Genomic DNA, 19,257 nt, shown 5'->3' with positions numbered 1-19,257 from the left:
GGTCACCTTGTAAAACACAGAGAAGAACAGGTCACCTTGTAAAACACAGAGAAGGACAGGTCACCTTGTAAAACACAGAGAAGGACAGGTCACCTTGTAAAACACAGAGAAGGACAGGTCACCTTGTAAAACACAGAGAAGGACAGGTCACCTTGTAAAACACAGAGAAGGACAGGTCACCTTGTAAAACACAGAGAAGGACAGGTCACCTTGTAAAACACAGAGAAGGACAGGTCACCTTGTAAAACACAGAGAAGGACAGGTCACCTTATAGAACACAGAGAAGGACAGGTCATCTTGTAAAACACAGAGAAGGACAGGTCACCTTGTAAAACACAGAGAAGGACAGGTCACCTTGTAAAACACAGAGAAGGACAGGTCACCTTGTAAAACACAGAGAAGGACAGGTCACCTTGTAAAACACAGAGAAGGACAGGTCACCTTATAGAACACAGCGAAGGACAGGCGAGGAACTGATGATCAATACCTACAGTAGAGATTCTATCACCGTTCAATAGGCACTGATCTAGGATCAGATTACCCTCCCCACATCCTAACTGTCTGACTACAGTAAACTGTATAGAGATTACCTTTATATATAGCTTTGTTTGTATTAGGGGGAAAATACAAAAGTGACCTCAGATCATTTACATCTAAATGCATCATACTCTATAATCATGCTCATTGATGTTAACTTTCTCTCTCTCTCTCTCTCTCTCTCTCTCTCTCTCTCTCTCTCTCTCTCTCTCTCTCTCTCTCTCTCTCTCTCTCTCTCTCTCTCTCTCTCTCTCTCTCTCTCTCTCTCTCTCTCTCTCTCTCTCTCTCTCTCTCTCTCTCTCTCTCTCTCTCTCTCAATTCAATTCAATTCAATTCAAGGGGCTTTATTGGCATGGGAAACATGTGTTAACATTGCCAAAGCAAGTGAGGTAGGTAATATACAAAAGTCAAATAAACAATAAAAATGAACAGTAAACATTACACATACAGAAGTTTCAAAACAATAAAGACATTACAAATGTCATATTATATATATGCAGTGTTGTAACAATGTACAAATGGTTAAAGCACACAAGTTAAAATAAATAAACATAAATATGGGTTGTATTTACAGTGGTGTTTGTTCTTCACTGGTTGCCCTTTTCTTGTGGCAACAGGTCACAAATCTTGCTGCTGTGATGGCACACTGTGGAATTTCACCCAGTAGATATGGGAGTTTATCAAAATTGGATTTGTTTTCGAATTCTTTGTGGATCTGTGTAATCTGAGGGAAATATGTCTCTCTAATATGGTCATACATTGGGCAGGAGGTTAGGAAGTGCAGCTCAGTTTCCACCTCATTTTGTGGGCAGTGTGCACATAGCCTGTCTTCTCTTGAGAGCCATGTCTGCCTACGGCGGCCTTTCTCAATAGCAAGGCTATGCTCACTGAGTCTGTACATAGTCAAAGCTTTCCTTAAGTTTGGGTCAGTCACAGTGGTCAGGTATTCTGCCACTGTGTACTCTCTGTTTAGGGCCAAATAGCATTCTAGTTTGCTCTGTTTTTTTGTTAATTCTTTCCAATGTGTCAAGTAATTATCTTTTTGTTTTCTCATGATTTGGTTGGGTCTAATTGTGCTGTTGTCCTGGGGCTCTGTGGGGTGTGTTTGTGTTTGTGAACAGAGCCCTAGGACCAGCTTGCTTAGGGGACTCTTCTCCAGGTTCATCTCTCTGTAGGTGATGGCTTTGTTATGGAAGGTTTGGGAATCGCTTCCTTTTAGGTGGTTGTAGAATTTAACGGCTCTTTTCTGGATTTTGATAATTAGTGGGTATCGGCCTAATTCTGCTCTGCATGCATTATTTGGTGTTCTACGTTGTACACGGAGGATATTTTTGCAGAATTCTGCATGCAGAGTCTCAATTTGGTGTTTGTCCCATTTTGTGAAATCTTGGTTGGTGAGCGGACCCCAGACCTCACAACCATAAAGGGCAATGGGCTCTATGACTGATTCAAGTATTTTTAGCCAGATCCTAATTGGTATGTTGAAATTTATGTTCCTTTTGATGGCATAGAAGGCCCTTCTTGCCTTGTCTCTCAGATCGTTCACAGCTTTCTCTCTCTCTCTCTCTCTCTCTCTCTCTGTCTGTCTATACCCCACCTCTCTCTCTCTTAATCTATTTCTCTCTTTCTTTCTCTCTCTCTCTTTCTCTCTCTCTCTCTCTCTCTCTCTCTCTCTGTCTGTCTATACCCCACCTCTCTCTCTCTTAATCTTTTTCTCTCTCTTTCTCTCTCTCTCTCTCTGTCAATACTCCACCTTTCTCTCTCTTAATCTCTCCCCCCAGCATGTGAGCTGTATGCGTTCTGTGGAGCGTTGTTTGGGATGACCAGTATGATCACTCTGCTGGTGATCGCCGTGGACCGCTACTTCGTCATCACACGGCCGCTGGCGTCCATGGGTGTGATGTCCCGACGCCGGGCCCTCTACGTCATGGCTGCTGCCTGGTTCTACTCTATGTTCTGGTCCCTACCTCCCTTCTTTGGCTGGAGTGAGTCGGACGGACAGACAGACAGACACGCAGACACAAACACATGCACTCGCACACAAACACACTCGCACACAAAACACACACGGGCATACACACACAACAAGCATACACAATCTAAGTGTGTGTGTATGTGTGTCAGGTGCGTACGTCCCAGAGGGGTTGATGACGTCGTGTTCGTGGGACTACATGACGTTCACGCCGTCCGTCCGCTCTTACACCATGCTGCTCTTCATCTTCGTCTTCTTCATCCCCCTCTTCATCATCATATACTGCTACATCTGCATCTTCATCGCTGTACGCAGCGCCACGAGGTGAGCGCACACACACACACACACCATTGACCACATCCAATAGGCTACCCAGTGTATTAGTCAACCAGCTCTCACAGTCTCACGGCAGAATTAGACGTTCATCCATGTTTCTCAAAAGCACAATTTCAAAATTGTTCCAAATGTCAAATTTCAAAGTGTTTAAGTTTAATGTTAGGCATTAACTGTGAATGGTTAAGGTTAGGCATTAACTCTGAATGGTTAAGGTTAGGCATTAACTCTGAATGGTTAAGGTTAGGCATTAACTCTGAATGGTTAAGGTTAGGCATTAACTCTGAATGGCTAAGGTTAGGCATTAACTGTGAATGGTTAAGGTTAGGCATTAACTCTGAATGGTTAAGGTTAGGCATTAACTCTGAATGGTTAAGGTTAGGCATTAACTCTGAATGGTTAAGGTTAGGCATTAACTCTGAATGGTTAAGGTTAGGCATTAACTCTGAATGGTTAAGGTTAGGCATTAACTCTGAATGGTTAAGGTTAGGCATTAACTCTGAATGGTTAAGGTTAGGCATTAACTCTGAATTCTTAAGGTTAGGCATTAACTCTGAATTCTTAAGGTTAGGCATTAACTCTGAATGTTTAAGGTTAGTGTTAAGGTTTGGGATAGGCTTAAAACAAAAATATAAAAATTACTTTTTGTCGCTGGATTCGAACATGCAACCTATGGCACCAGAGGCAGATGCTGATTCTGATGTTCCACAAGATGGAGGGAAAGTTGAAGCAGAACTAACTGTTCCACAAGATGGAGGGAAAGTTGAAGCAGAACTAACTGTTCCACAAGATGGAGGGAAAGTTGAAGCAGAACTAACTGTTCCACAAGATGGAGGGAAAGTTGAAGCAGAACTAACTGTTCCACAAGATGGAGGGAAAGTTGAAGCAGAACTAATTACAGTTACAAGAAATGTACGCTTAATCCAGTATAAACTAATGTGTATAATTTATTATACAAGAGACAACATTCACAAGTTCTACAGCACAACGTCAGAGACATGTCTTTAATGTTAAACTAATAATGCCTTAATAATCTAGGCTTTCTGGGACCGCTATAACCTGTCTAGCCCGGGGTTCCGCTAGCGGAACTCCTCCCACATTCCACTGAAAAGGCAGAGCGCGAAATTCAAAAAATATTTTTGAGAAATATTTAACTTTCACACATTAACAAGTCCAATACAGCAAATGAAAGATAAACATCTTGTGAATCCAGTCAACATGTCCGATTTTTAAAATGTTTTACAGCGAAAACACCACGTATATTTATGTTAGCTCACCACCAAATACAAAAAAGCACAGACATTTCTTTCACAGCACAGGTAGCTTGCACAAAACCAACCAAACTAACCAAGAACCAACCAAACTAACCAAGAAACAACTTCATCAGATGACAGTCTTATAACATGTTATACAATAAATCTATGTTTTGTTCGAAAAATGTGCATATTTGAGGTATAAATCATAGTTTTACATTGCAGCTACCATCACAGCTACCATCAGAAATAGCACCGAAGCAGCCAGAGTAATTATAGAGACCAACGTGAAATACCTAAATACTCATCATAAAACATTTATGAAAAATACATGGTGTACAGCAAATGAAAGACAAACATCTTGTGAATCCAGCCAATATTTCAGATTTTTTAAGTGTTTTACAGCGAAAACACAATATAGCATTATATTAGCTTACTACAATAGCCAACCACACAACAGCATTGATTCAAGGCAACAGTAGCGATAGCGACAAAACCAGCAAAAGATATTAATTATTTCACTAACCTTCATAAACTTCGTCAGATGACAGTCCTAGTCCTATAACATCATATTACACAATACATATATGGTTTGTTCGAAAATGTGCATATTTAGAGCTGAAATCCGTGGTTATACATTGTGAGAACGTAGCAACTATTTTCCAGAATCTCCGGATATATTTCTGACACTCACCTATTCTGACCAAATAACTAATCATAAACGTTACTAAAAAATACTTGTTGTACAGCAAATGATAGATACACTAGTTCTTAATGCAATCGCCGTGTTAGAATTCTAAAAATAACTTTAGTACGACATGCAGCTTACGTTATAGCGAGAGAGCGCCCAAAATCTGGGCGGAAACTAATAGTAAACATTTTCGACAGAAATATGAAATAACATCATAAATGGGTCCTACTTTTGTTGAGCTTCCATCAGAATCTTGCACAAGGGGTCCTTTGTCCAGAACAATCGTTGTTTGGTTTTAGAATGTCCTTTTTCCCTCTCGAATTAGCAACCAAAACTTGCTAAGTGGCGCGAAGCTGTCCATCGTCACCAAACGCAGAGAACGGAACACGCCAAAACTCCCTAAAAAATTTCAATAATCTGATAAAACTATATGGAAAAAACATACTTTACGATGATATTATCACATTTATCAAATAAAATCAAAGCCGGAGATATTAGCCGTCTATAAGGAAAGCTTTTCAGAAGCCAAAGCTGATGTCCTTCCCGCGTCTTCCTGAACAAAGGAAATTGGGGTCCTGTCATTCCAAGACCTCTCTTTTGACCATAGATATAGCTATACACTCCATTTCTTCTCTCACTGCCTATTGACATCTAGTGGAAGGCGTATGAAGTGCATGTATAGTCATAAATTTCAAGCAAATTGATAGGGAGGCCCTGGAACAGAGCCTCGATTTCAGATTTTTCACTTTCTGACAGGAAGTTTGCTGCAAAATGAGTTCTGTTTTACTCACAGATATAATTCAAACGGTTTTAGAAACTTGAGAGTGTTTTCTATCCAATAGTAATAATAATATGCATATTGTACGAGCAAGAATAGAGTACGAGGCCGTTTAAATTGGGCACGATTTTTCCCCAAAGTGAAAATAGCGCCCTCTATCCTCAACAGGATAAAGTCCAGAAGATGTGGGCGGAACTAGAAAATTGTCTGTCAGAAGTATTACAATGTACTCTTGCTTTTAATCTGTCTGTCTGCATTTCAAGACATGGTACATGGTATATGGTATATGGTATATGGTATATGGTACATGGTATATGGTATATGACACAAGGTACATGGTGTATGGTACATGGTATATGGCACATGGCATATGGTACATAGTATATGGCACATGTTATATGGCACATGGTATATGGTATATGACACATGGTATATGGCACATGGTACATGGTATATGACACATGGTATATGGCACATGGTACATGGTACATGGTATATGGCACATGGTATATGGCACATGGTATATGGCACATGGTATATGGTATATGGCACATGGCACATGGTATATGGCACATGGTATATGGTATATGGTATATGGTATATGGCACATGGTACATGGTATATGACACATGGTATATGGCACATGGTACATGGTACATGGTATATGGCACATGGTATATGGCACATGGTATATGGCACATGTTATATGGCACATGGTATATGGTATATGACACATAGTATATGGCACATGGTACATGGTACATGGTATATGGCACATGGTATATGGCACATGGTATATGGCACATGGTATATGGTATATGGTATATGGTACATGGTATATGGCACATGGTATACAGTATATGGTATATGACACATGGTACATGGTGTATGGTACATGGTATATGGCACATGGCACATGGTATATGGTATATGACACATGGTATATGGCACATGGTACATGGTATATGACACATGGTATATGGCACATGGTACATGGTACATGGTATATGGCACATGGTATATGGCACATGGTATATGGCACATGGTATATGGTATATGGTAAATGGTATATGGTATATGGCACATGGTACATGGTATATGGTATATGGCACATGATATATGGTATATGGCACATGGTATATGGTATATGGTACATGGTACATGGTATATAGCACATGGTATATGGCACATGGTACATGGTATATGGTATATGGTATATAGCACATGGTACATGATATATGGTATATGGTACATGGTACATGGTATATAGCACATGGCACATGGTATATGGCACATGGTACATGGCACATGGTATATGGCACATGGTATATGGTATATGGCACATGGTACATGATATATGGTATATGGTACATGGTATATGGTACATGGTATATGGTATATAGCACATGGTATATGGCACATGGTACATGGCACATGGTATATGGCACATGGTATATGGTATATGGCACATGGTACATGATATATGGTATATGGCACATGGTACATGATATATGATACATGGTACATGGTATATGGTACATGGTACATGGTATATAGCACATGGCACATGGTATATGGCACATGGTACATGGCACATGGTATATGGCACATGGTATATGGTATATGGCACATGGTACATGATATATGGTATATGGCACATGGTACATGATATATGATACATGGTACATGGTATATGGTATATGGTATATGGTACATGGTACATGGTATATAGCACATGGCACATGGTATATGGCACATGGTACATGGCACATGGTATATGGCACATGGTATATGGTATATGGCACATGGTACATGATATATGGTATATGGCACATGGTACATGATATATGATACATGGTACATGGTATATGGTACATGGTATATGGCACATGGTACATGATATATGGTATATGGCACATGGTACATGGTATATGATACATGGTACATGGTATATGTTTTTCACTCATCTTGAAAAAACGTATGCTTAAAATCTTGGAAGTCAATGAATCTGCCATCGTTGACACAATGTAAAAATCGAAAGATTTATTATTTAAATATTTAAATAGCATGGCCGACCGAGAAAAACAAATTGGAACAATTTAAAGCCATGTGGCAAACAATAACGCAGGCAGTAGGGATGGGGGTGTGAGCATGTGGGTCTGGGCAGATGAGATGTAGTCGTTGTTTGTGTGGACGCCGAATACTGACTTGTATCACGGGTGAGTGAGTGGTACCAGTATTGATGTGGATACTCTTATACGTTATTGAGCCATACTTTCTGCTGATAATTCACTGATGGCCACTGTCAGTAATGGTCATATGTAAATGTGTGTGTGTGTGTGTGTGTATGTGTGTGTTTTTGTGTGTGTGTGTGTGTGTGTGTTGTAGGGCCGTGTGTAAGATAAACGAGGGCACCAGGGACTCAGTGAAGAGCATGCATAAGATGAGGACTGAGTGGAAGACGGCCAAGATCGCTCTCATCGTCATCCTGCTCTACGTCATCTCCTGGGCTCCGTACTCGTGTGTCGCGCTCACCGCCTTCGCAGGGTAGGAGGGTGTGTGTGTGTGTGTGTGTGTGTGTGTGTGTGTGTGTGTGTGTGTGTGTTTGGTGTTTGGTGTGTGTTTGTGTGTGATGTGTGTGTCAGGTCATGGTACCCCCTCTCTCAACTGTATGTCTGCCCCAGCTGAAGGAGAGTGTGTAAGGAAGTCTGCTGTTCTGAGTCATTTCTCTCTCTCTCTCTCCAGGTATGCTGACATGCTAACTCCGTATATGAACTCTGTTCCTGCTGCCATCGCTAAAGCCTCTGCCATCCACAACCCTATAATATACGCTATAACACACCCCAAATACAGGTACACCCATCACCATCACACACCCCAAATACAGGTACACCCATCACCATAACACACCCCAAATACAGGTACACACATCATCATCACACACCCCAAATACAGGTACACACATCACCATCACACACCCCAAATACAGGTACACCCATCACCATCACACACCCCAAATACAGGTACACCCATCACCATCACACACCCCAAATACAGGTACACACATCACCATCACACACCCCAAATACAGGTACACCCATCACCATCGCACACCCCAAATACAGGTACACCCATCACCATCGCACACCCCAAATACAGGTACACACATCACCATCACACACCCCAAATACAGGTACACCCATCCCCATCACACACCCCAAATACAGGTACACCCATCACCATCACACACCCCAAATACAGGTACACACATCACCATCACACACCCCAAATACAGGTACACCCATCACCATCACACACCCCAAATACAGGTACACCCATCACCATCACACACCCCAAATACAGGTACACCCATCATCATCACACACCCCAAATACAGGTACACACGTTATCATCACACACCCCAAATACAGGTACACCCATCACACACCCCAAATACAGGTACACACGTCACCATCACACACCCCAAATACAGGTACACACATCATCTTTAATAAACACATCTGCTGTATAGGCGGATGACTACTATCAATGGGCTGAGCTAGATTAAAAAGAGGTTCATTAAGCAGCTGCCTTAGCATCTGTCTGACTCATGATCCTTCTCTGTGTAACCGTAGTAACCTTATATGTGTGTGTCAGTAATGACTCAGTGAGTCCGAGCTGACCTCTAACCTTTAAATGAGACACAGACCCCATGTGGTTTGTTGACTATGCTTGTAACCCTTAGAGTGGCAACACACAGTTGACACAATAACAAAGTGTTTTCTCCGCCACTGGTTCGGTAAAAATCTGAGGGATGGGGCTGGAGAAGTGTTCATAGATAAAGCTATGGATGAAAAGACTGACCGTGTAAAGGTTTTCTTCCTGGGGTGAAGGAGAGGACCAAAATGCAGCGTAGCCAGTGCTCAACATGTTTAATTATAAGAACAAGTGAACACTACAAACAACTTACAAAATAACAAACGTGCAAAACCGATACAGACCTATCTGGTGCAGAACACAAACACAGAGACAGGTAACAACCACCCACAACGAACACAGTGAAACAACCTACCTAAATATGACTCTTAATTAGAGGAACGCAAAACACCTGCCTCTAATTAAGAGCCATACCAGGCAACCCTAAACCAACATAGAAACACACAACATAGAATGCCCACCCAAAACTCACGCCCTGACCATCACACACATACAAAACAACAGAAAACAGGTCAGGAACGTGACAGAACCCCCCCCTCAAGGTGCGAACGCCGGGCGCACCAGCACAAAGTCCAGGGGAGGGTCTGGGTGGGCATCTGACCACGGTGGTGGCTCAGGCTCCGGACGCTGTCCCCACACCACCATAGTCACTCCCCGCTTCTGTATCCCCCTCCCAATGACCACCCTCCAACTAAAACCACCTAAATGAAGGGGCAGCACCGGGATAAGGGGCAGCACCGGGATAAGGGGCAGCACCGGGATAAGGGGCGGCACCGGGATAAGGGGCGGCAGGTCCTGGCTGAGGAACTCTGGCAGGTCCTGGCTGAGGGACTCTGGCAGGTCCTGGCTGAGGGACTCTGGCAGGTCCTGGCTGAGGGACTCTGGCAGGTCCGGGCTGAGGGACTCTGGCAGGTCCGGGCTGAGGGACTCTGGCAGGTCCGGGCTGAGGGACTCTGGCAGGTCCGGGCTGAGGGACTCTGGCAGGTCCGGGCTGAGGGACTCTGGCAGGTCCGGTCTGGCGGAAGGCTCTGGCTGATCCGGTCTGGCGGAAGGCTCTGGCTGATCCGGTCTGGCGGAAGGCTCTGGCTGATCCGGTCTGGCGGAAGGCTCTGGCTGATCCGGTCTGGCGGAAGGCTCTGGCTGATCCGGTCTGGCGGACGGCTCTAGCGGCTCCTGTCTGGCGGACGGCTCTAGCGGCTCCTGTCTGGCGGACGGCTCTGTAGGCTCATGGCAGACGGGCGGCTTTGCAGGCTCATGGCAGACGGGCGGCTTTGCAGGCTCATGGCAGACGGACAGTTCAGACGGCGTAGGGCAGACGGGCAGTTCAGACGCCGCTGGGCAGACGGGCAGTTCAGGCGCCGCTGGGCAGACGGGCAGTTCAGGCGCCGCTGGGCAGACGGGCAGTTCAGGCGCCGCTGGGCAGACGGGCAGTTCAGGCGCCGCTGGGCAGACGGCAGACTCTGGCCGGCTGAGACGCACTGTAGGCCTGGTGCGTGGTACCGGAACTGGAGGTACCGGGCTAAGGACACGCACCTTCAGGCTAGTGCGGGGAACAACAACAGGGCACACTGGACTCTCGTGGCGCACTCTAGGCCTGGTGCGTGGTACCGGAACTGGAGGTACCGGGCTGAGGGCACGCACCTCAGGGCGAGTGCGGGGAGAAGGAACAGTGCGTACAGGGCTCTGGAGACGCACAGGAGGCTTGGTGCGTGGTGCCGGAACTGGAGGCACTGGGCTGGAGACACGCACCATAGGGAGAGTGCGTGGAGGAGGAACAGGGCTCTGGAGATGCACTGGAAGCCTGGTGCGTGGTGTAGGCACTGGTGGTACTGAGCTGGGGTGGGAAGGTGGCGCCGGATATACCGGACCGTGAAGGAGGACACGTGCTCTTGAGCACCGAGCCTCCCCAACCTTACCAGGTTGAATGGTCCCCGTAGCCCTGCCAGTGCGGCGAGGTGGAATAGCCCGCACTGGGCTATGCAGGCGAACCGGGGACACCACCTGTAAGGCTGGTGCCATGTACGCCGGCCCGAGGAGACGTACTGGAGGCCAGATACGTTGGGCCGGCTTCATGGCATCCGGCTCGATGCCCAACCTAGCCCTCCCAGTGCGGCAAGGTGGAATAGCCCGCACTGGGCTAAGCACGCGTACTGGGGACACCGTGCGTTCTTCCGCATAACACGGTGTCTGCCCGTACTCCCGCTCTCCACGGTAATCACACACCTCAGGGCGAGTACCGTGTATGCTACGCCAAACCAACATCTCTCTCTCTTCGCTCTCCCCCAATATCACCAACAACTCATCAAATGTCTCATAATCTCCCATCCTTTCACTTTCCTCCAATCTGTCCAATAACTCCTCCACATTCTCCGACTCGTACCTCAATTTAGCCCACTGCTCCTTCTGGTAAGCACGGGGAACTGGCTCAAATCTCCCACTTGACCCAGCCATACTCCCCGTGTGCCCCCCCCAAGAATTGTTTTGGGGAGCCTCTCGGGCTTCCAGCCACTCTGCCTTGCTAGCTCCCGCTGCTGCTGCTGCTGCCGCCGTTGCCTGTTGCCACGCTGCTTGGTCCGGGTTTGGTGGGTGGTTCTGTAAAGGTTTTCTTCCTGGGGTGAAGGAGAGGACCAAAATGCAGCGTAGCCAGTGCTCAACATGTTTAATTATAAGAACAAGTGAACACTACAAACAACTTACAAAATAACAAACGTGCAAAACCGATACAGACCTATCTGGTGCAGAACACAAACACAGAGACAGGTAACAACCACCCACAACGAACACAGTGAAACAACCTACCTAAATATGACTCTTAATTAGAGGAACGCAAAACACCTGCCTCTAATTAAGAGCCATACCAGGCAACCCTAAACCAACATAGAAACACACAACATAGAATGCCCACCCAAAACTCACGCCCTGACCATCACACACATACAAAACAACAGAAAACAGGTCAGGAACGTGACAGACCGTCTATGATATCAACATTATAGTTTTAACCATGTGTTGAGGAAATATAGTGTTTGTTTACATTAAAGGTCCAATGCAGCCGTTTTTATCTCAATATCAAATTATTTCTGGGTAACAGTGAAGTACTTTACTGTGATTGTTTTCAATTAAAATGGTCAAAAAGACACAAAAATAGCTTCTTAGCAAATAGCTATTTCCTCAAGCAAGAATTTAGCTAGGACTGTCTGGGAGTGGTCTGAGTGGGGCGGGGACAACTGAAAACTAGCTGTTATTGGCAGAGAAGTTTGGAACTCTCTTTCTTATTGGTCTCTTAGCTCATTTATCGCCTGGTGATGTCACCAGACATTCCAAAACTCCATCCCACCAAAACAGGCTGAAATGTCAGGTGGTCTTTTCAAACAGCTCCTTACATTAAAAGGGCATTGTCATCTTTTTCAAAATTTCACAACATTATTCCACCCTCATAGTGTGGAATTACAGTATATATAAAACATGTTTTTGGCTGCTCTGTGCTTTTAAAAAAACAAGCTTATATAATTTGGGTTCTGATGGGGTACGACAGTTAAAGAAAGCTCATGGGGCATTTTTTGGGGCAAGTTATATTCTTCAAAAATCAATGGGTAGATATCATTCAAGTATACGTCCAAGAATGGATATAGCAACTGCAGCTTGCCCATTGAAGTCTCCAACCTTTGATAGATGAACCACATCGGAGCATAGATTGCAGTGTGTGCGTACTTTCTCCTGAACATGTTCTTTAATCTGCAGCACCTGCTTAGAAACACTTAGTGTATGTATGTATCTAATCTGTTCCTAGAGTGACCTCTAACCTCTAAACATTTAATAGTCTTTACGATAATTAGAATGTCAGATGGATTTATAATACAGTACATTAGGCAACCTTAAACCTCTCATCACCTCTCTAGCTTAATGCAATTAACACTCTCTCTCTCTCTCTCTCTCTCTCTCTCTCTCTCTCTCCCTATCCAGGCTAGCTATCAGTAGGTACATTCCATTTATGGGTGTGTTGCTGTGTGTTCCTACCAGAGATCGTTATAGCAGCAGCAGCTTCATGTCCTCCACCCGTCGATCAACCCTCACCAGTACAACATCTGACCCCGGTAAGACTGGCAAGCCCCGCCAGTCCTCCCTGTCCGACAGCGAATCAGTGAGTCTTCCTGCCTTTCTCTCTTTAAACTTTTGGAGTCCTCTTGGCACTGCCACCCCTATGAGGGGCCAGCTCTGGCTCATCCCAGTCTAAGCTCTTCTTTGTCCTGGCGCCCCAAAGGTGGAACGAGCTTCTCCCTAACGTCAAGACAGCTGAGTCCCTGCCCATCTTCCGAAAACATCTGAAAACCTACGTCTTTAAACAGTATCTCAAATAATCCCACAACGCTCAAATAATCCCAGAAAGTCTATATAAATTGTGTGTAAATGAGGTAGGATAAGGGAGGTGAGGCAATAAATAGGCCATAGTGGCAAAATGATTACAGTATGGCAAATTTAACACTGGGGTGATAGATGTGCAGAAGATGAGTGTGCAAGTAGCGATACTGGGGTGAAAAGGAGCAAAATAAATAACAGTATGGGGGATGAGGTAGTTGGGTGTGCTATTTACAGATGGGCTATGTACAGGTGCAGTGATCTGTAAACTGCTCTGACAGCTGGTGCTTAAAGCTAGTGAGGGAGATATGAGTCTCCAGCTTCAGTCATTTTTGCAGTTCGTTCCAGTCATTGGCAGCAGAGAACTGGAAGGAAAGGCGTCCAAAAGAAGAATTGGCTTTGGGGGGTGACCAGTGACATATACCTGCTGGAGCGTGTGCTACGGGTGGGTGCTGCTATGGTGACCAGTGAAATATACTGGAGCATGTGCTACGGGTGGGTGCTGCTATGGTGACCAGTGAGCTGAGATAAGGCGGGGCTTTACCTAGCAACGACTTATAGATGACCTGGAGCCAGTGGGTTTGGCGACGGATATGAAGCGAAGGCCAGCCAACGAGAGCATACAGGTCGCAGTGGTGGATAGTATATGGGGCTTTGGTGACAAAACGGATGGCACTGTGATAGACTGCATCCAATTTGTTGAGTAGAGTGTTGGAGGCTATTTTGTAAATGACATCGCCGAAATCAGTGATCAGTAGCATAATCAGTTTTACGAGGGTATGTTAGGCAGCATGAGTGAAGGATGCTTTGTTGCGAAATAGGAAGCCGATTCTAGATTTAATTTTGGATTGGAGATGCTTAATGTGAGTCTGGAAGGAGAGTTTACAGTCTAACCAGACACCTAGGTATTTGTAGTTGTCCACATATTCTAAGTCAGAACCGTCCAGAGTAGTGATGCTGGACGGGCGGGCAGGTGTGGGCAGCGATCGGTTGAAGAGCATGCATTTAGTTTTGCTTGTATTTAAGAGCAGTTGGAGGCAACGGAAGGAGAGTTGTATGGCATTGATGCTCGTCTGGAGGTTAGTTAACACAGTGTCCAAAGAAGGGCCAGAAGTATACAGAATGTGGTCTTACCTACAGTAGATGACTGTGATATGTGGTTGTCTTACCTACAGTAGATGACTGTGATATGTGGTTGTCTTACCTACAGTAGATGACTGTGATATGTGGTTGTCTTACCTACAGTAGATGATTGTGATATGTGGTTGTCTTACCTACAGTAGATGACTGTGATATGTGGTTGTCTTACCTACAGTAGATGACTGTGAAATGTGGTTGTCTTACCTACAGTAGATGACTGTGATATGTGGTTGTCTTACCTACAGTAGATGACTGTGATATGTGGTTGTCTTACCAACAGTAGATGACTGTGATATGTGGTTGTCTTACCAACAGTAGATGACTGTGAAATGTGGTTGTCTTACCTACAGTAGATGACTGTGATATGTGGTTGTCTTACCAACAGTAGATGACTGTGATATGTGGTTGTCTTACCTACAGTAGATGACTGTGATATGTGGTTGTCTTACCAACAGTAGATGACTGTGATATGTGGTTGTCTTACCTACAGTAGATGACTGTGATATGTGGTTGTCTTACCTACAGTAGATGACTGTGATATGTGGTTGTCTTACCTACAGTAGATGACTGTGATATGTGGTTGTCTTACCAACAGTAGATGACTGTGATATGTGGTTGTCTTACCAACAGTAGATGACTGTGATATGTGGTTGTCTTACCTACAGTAGATGACTGTGATATGTGGTTGTCTTACCTACAGTAGATGACTGTGATATGTGGTTGTCTTACCTACAGTAGATGACTGTGATATGTGGTTGTCTTACCTACAGTAGATGACTGTGATATGTGGTTGTCTTACCTACAGTAGATGACTGTGATATGTGGTTGTCTTACCTACAGTAGATGACTGTGATATGTGGTTGTCTTACCTACAGTAGATGACTGTGATATGTGGTTGTCTTACCTACAGTAGATGACTGTGATATGTGGTTGTCTTACCTACAGTAGATGACTGTGATATGTGGTTGTCTTACCTACAGTAGATGACTGTGATATGTGGTTGTCTTACCAACAGTAGATGACTGTGATATGTGGTTGTCTTACCTACAGTAGATTACTGTGATATGTGGTTGTCTTACCTACAGTAGATGACTGTGATATGTGGTTGTCTTACCTACAGTAGATGACTGTGATATGTGGTTGTCTTACCTACAGTAGATGACTGTGATATGTGGTTGTCTTACCTACAGTAGATGACTGTGATATGTGGTTGTCTTACCTACAGTAGATGACTGTGATATGTGGTTGTCTTACCTACAGTAGATGACTGTGATATGTGGTTGTCTTACCTACAGTAGATGACTGTGATATGTGGTTGTCTTACCAACAGTAGATGACTGTGATATGTGGTTGTCTTACCTACAGTAGATGACTGTGATATGTGGTTGTCTTACCAACAGTAGATGACTGTGATATGTGGTTGTCTTACCTACAGTAGATGACTGTGATATGTGGTTGTCTTACCTACAGTAGATGACTGTGATATGTGGTTGTCTTACCTACAGTAGATGACTGTGATATGTGGTTGTCTTACCAACAGTAGATGACTGTGATATGTGGTTGTCTTACCAACAGTAGATGACTGTGATATGTGGTTGTCTTACCAACAGTAGATGACTGTGATATGTGGTTGTCTTACCTACAGTAGATGATTGTGATATGTGGTTGTCTTACCAACAGTAGATGACTGTGATATGTGGTTGTCTTACCTACAGTAGATGACTGTGATATGTGGTTGTCTTACCTACAGTAGATGACTGTGATATGTGGTTGTCTTACCTACAGTAGATGACTGTGATATGTGGTTGTCTTACCAACAGTAGATGACTGTGATATGTGGTTGTCTTACCTACAGTAGATTACTGTGATATGTGGTTGTCTTACCAACAGTAGATGACTGTGATATGTGGTTGTCTTACCTACAGTAGATTACTGTGATATGTGGTTGTCTTACCTACAGTAGATTACTGTGATATGTGGTTGTCTTACCAACAGTAGATGACTGTGATATGTGGTTGTCTTACCAACAGTAGATGACTGTGATATGTGGTTGTCTTACCTACAGTAGATGATTGTGATATGTGGTTGTCTTACCTACAGTAGATTACTGTGATATGTGGTTGTCTTACCTACAGTAGATTACTGTGATATGTGGTTGTCTTACCAACAGTAGATGACTGTGATATGTGGTTGTCTTACCAACAGTAGATGACTGTGATATGTGGTTGTCTTACCTACAGTAGATGATTGTGATATGTGGTTGTCTTACCTACAGTAGATTACTGTGATATGTGGTTGTCTTACCAACAGTAGATGACTGTGATATGTGGTTGTCTTACCTACAGTAGATGATTGTGATATGTGGTTGTCTTACCAACAGTAGATGACTGTGATATGTGGTTGTCTTACCTACAGTAGATGACTGTGATATGTGGTTGTCTTACCTACAGTAGATGACTGTGATATGTGGTTGTCTTACCTACAGTAGATGACTGTGATATGTGGTTGTCTTACCTACAGTAGATGACTGTGATATGTGGTTGTCTTACCTACAGTAGATGACTGTGATATGTGGTTGTCTTACCTACAGTAGATGACTGTGATATGTGGTTGTCTTACCTACAGTAGATGACTGTGATATGTGGTTGTCTTACCTACAGTAGATGACTGTGATATGTGGTTGTCTTACCAACAGTAGATGACTGTGATATGTGGTTGTCTTACCAACAGTAGATGACTGTGATATGTGGTTGTCTTACCTACAGTAGATGACTGTGATATGTGGTTGTCTTACCTACAGTAGATGACTGTGATATGTGGTTGTCTTACCTACAGTAGATGACTGTGATATGTGGTTGTCTTACCTACAGTAGATGACTGTGATATGTGGTTGTCTTACCTACAGTAGATGACTGTGATATGTGGTTGTCTTACCTACAGTAGATGACTGTGATATGTGGTTGTCTTACCTACAGTAGATGACTGTGATATGTGGTTGTCTTACCTACAGTAGATGACTGTGATATGTGGTTGTCTTACCTACAGTAGAGACGACCAGTTAGTGTAGTACCTACACTAACTGCATCTGCTAGCTGACAAAAATCTATATGTAAATGAGTGCTACATCAAATGTATGTCTCTGATTTGTGTCTGTCTGTCTGTCTGTCTGTCTGTCTGTCTGTCTGTCTGTCTGTCTGTCTGTCTGTCTGTCTGTCTGTCTGTCTGTCTGTCTGTCTGTGTCTGTCTGTCTGTCTGTGTCTGTCTGTCTGTCTGTCTGTCTGTCTGTCTGTCTGTCTGTCTGTCTGTCTGTCTGTCTGTCTGTCTGTCTGTCTGTCTGTCTGTCTGTCTGTCTGTCTGTCTGTCTGTCTGTCTGTCAGGCATTTACGGACACGGAGGCGCAACATTCCTCTCGTCCGGCCAGTCGTCAGGTGTCCAGTGATGTCACCCAGCTCCACCCCACCTTCTCCCAGAGGTCAAAAGGTCATAGCTCCCTGAAGCTGAAAGGTCGCGACTCAGGAGCGTTTGAGAAAGCAGCTTCTCAGTCCCCCTCTGACCCTGCTGTCTGCCGCCTGCAACACGTCACTGTGAGTGTCAGAATTTGTGTGTGTGTGTGTGTGTGTGTGTGTGTGTGTCTAGGTTCAATACAGATGTAGGATCTATATTTGATCACCTGTTGCAGGACATCTTTCCAGGTTTAAAAAGGCTTCTGAAGGTTCCACTTTCCAAATTTCAGACTTGAGTTTCCCTTACGAAAAATGTATCAACCCTGACAAAAATGTCCATAAATTATAATCCACAGAATTATTATGTTGCTGCAGGATTATCTTTCATGCTGTAGCAAACAGTCTCAAATTAAGATCCTACATCTGTACCTAGAGTTTAGGTATTGATCCTATGTTTACTGTGTGTTTCACAATCACAATAGCCCACTGAGCTAAAGCTCCCCACTAGTCTCTCTCACACTATAGTCAGTTTCTCTATTATAGTTTTCCTTATATGATCCACACACACACACACACACACACATTAACTAGTTGTTCTGTAATCTGGTAAACTGGTGTTTGTAATCCCCATGTGATACACTACATGCAGCTATCATATGACTATGCTGTTAAGGCCTTTGTCTCCTGCGTGTGTGTGTGTGTGTGTGTGTGTTTGTCTGTCTGTCTGTCTGTGCTGACCATGCTTCACCTTTCCAGACGCTGACAGAGCCAGAGGACATCTCTATGTCTGAGAATGTTGGTTTGACCAATATCCTTCCTGCTACTGTAAGTCTGTAAATAGCACACCCAACTACCTCATCCCCATATTGTTACTTATCATCTTGCTCTTTTGAACCTCAGTATCTTTACTTGCACATCATCATCTGCACATCTATCACTACAGTGGTAATGTTAAATGTAATTATTATGGCCTATTAATTGCCTTACCTCCCTAATCTTCTACATTTGCACACACTGTACATAGATTTTTCTATTGT

General features: G+C 44.0%; 1 protein-coding gene across 1 annotated transcript in view; it reads left to right on the top strand.

The window, feature by feature from the left end:
* The window catches only part of LOC139570071 (melanopsin-A-like), a 42,510-nt gene that overhangs the window by 19,414 nt on the left and 3,839 nt on the right, over window positions 1–19,257 (top strand). Inside the window, exons 4-10 of the mRNA XM_071391568.1 lie at window positions 2,319–2,522; window positions 2,662–2,833; window positions 7,953–8,111; window positions 8,310–8,417; window positions 13,245–13,422; window positions 18,155–18,361; window positions 18,977–19,045. Coding sequence (XP_071247669.1) covers window positions 2,319–2,522; window positions 2,662–2,833; window positions 7,953–8,111; window positions 8,310–8,417; window positions 13,245–13,422; window positions 18,155–18,361; window positions 18,977–19,045 — 1,097 coding nt within the window. The remainder of the gene's footprint in view (window positions 1–2,318; window positions 2,523–2,661; window positions 2,834–7,952; window positions 8,112–8,309; window positions 8,418–13,244; window positions 13,423–18,154; window positions 18,362–18,976; window positions 19,046–19,257) is intronic.

The sequence above is a fragment of the Salvelinus alpinus genome, chromosome 3 (genome assembly GCF_045679555.1).
Source record: "Salvelinus alpinus chromosome 3, SLU_Salpinus.1, whole genome shotgun sequence".
In the NCBI taxonomy this organism is placed as follows: Eukaryota; Metazoa; Chordata; class Actinopteri; order Salmoniformes; family Salmonidae; genus Salvelinus; species Salvelinus alpinus.
Note: the sequence above shows the minus strand (reverse complement) of the source record. Positions and strands in the feature narration are given on the sequence as shown.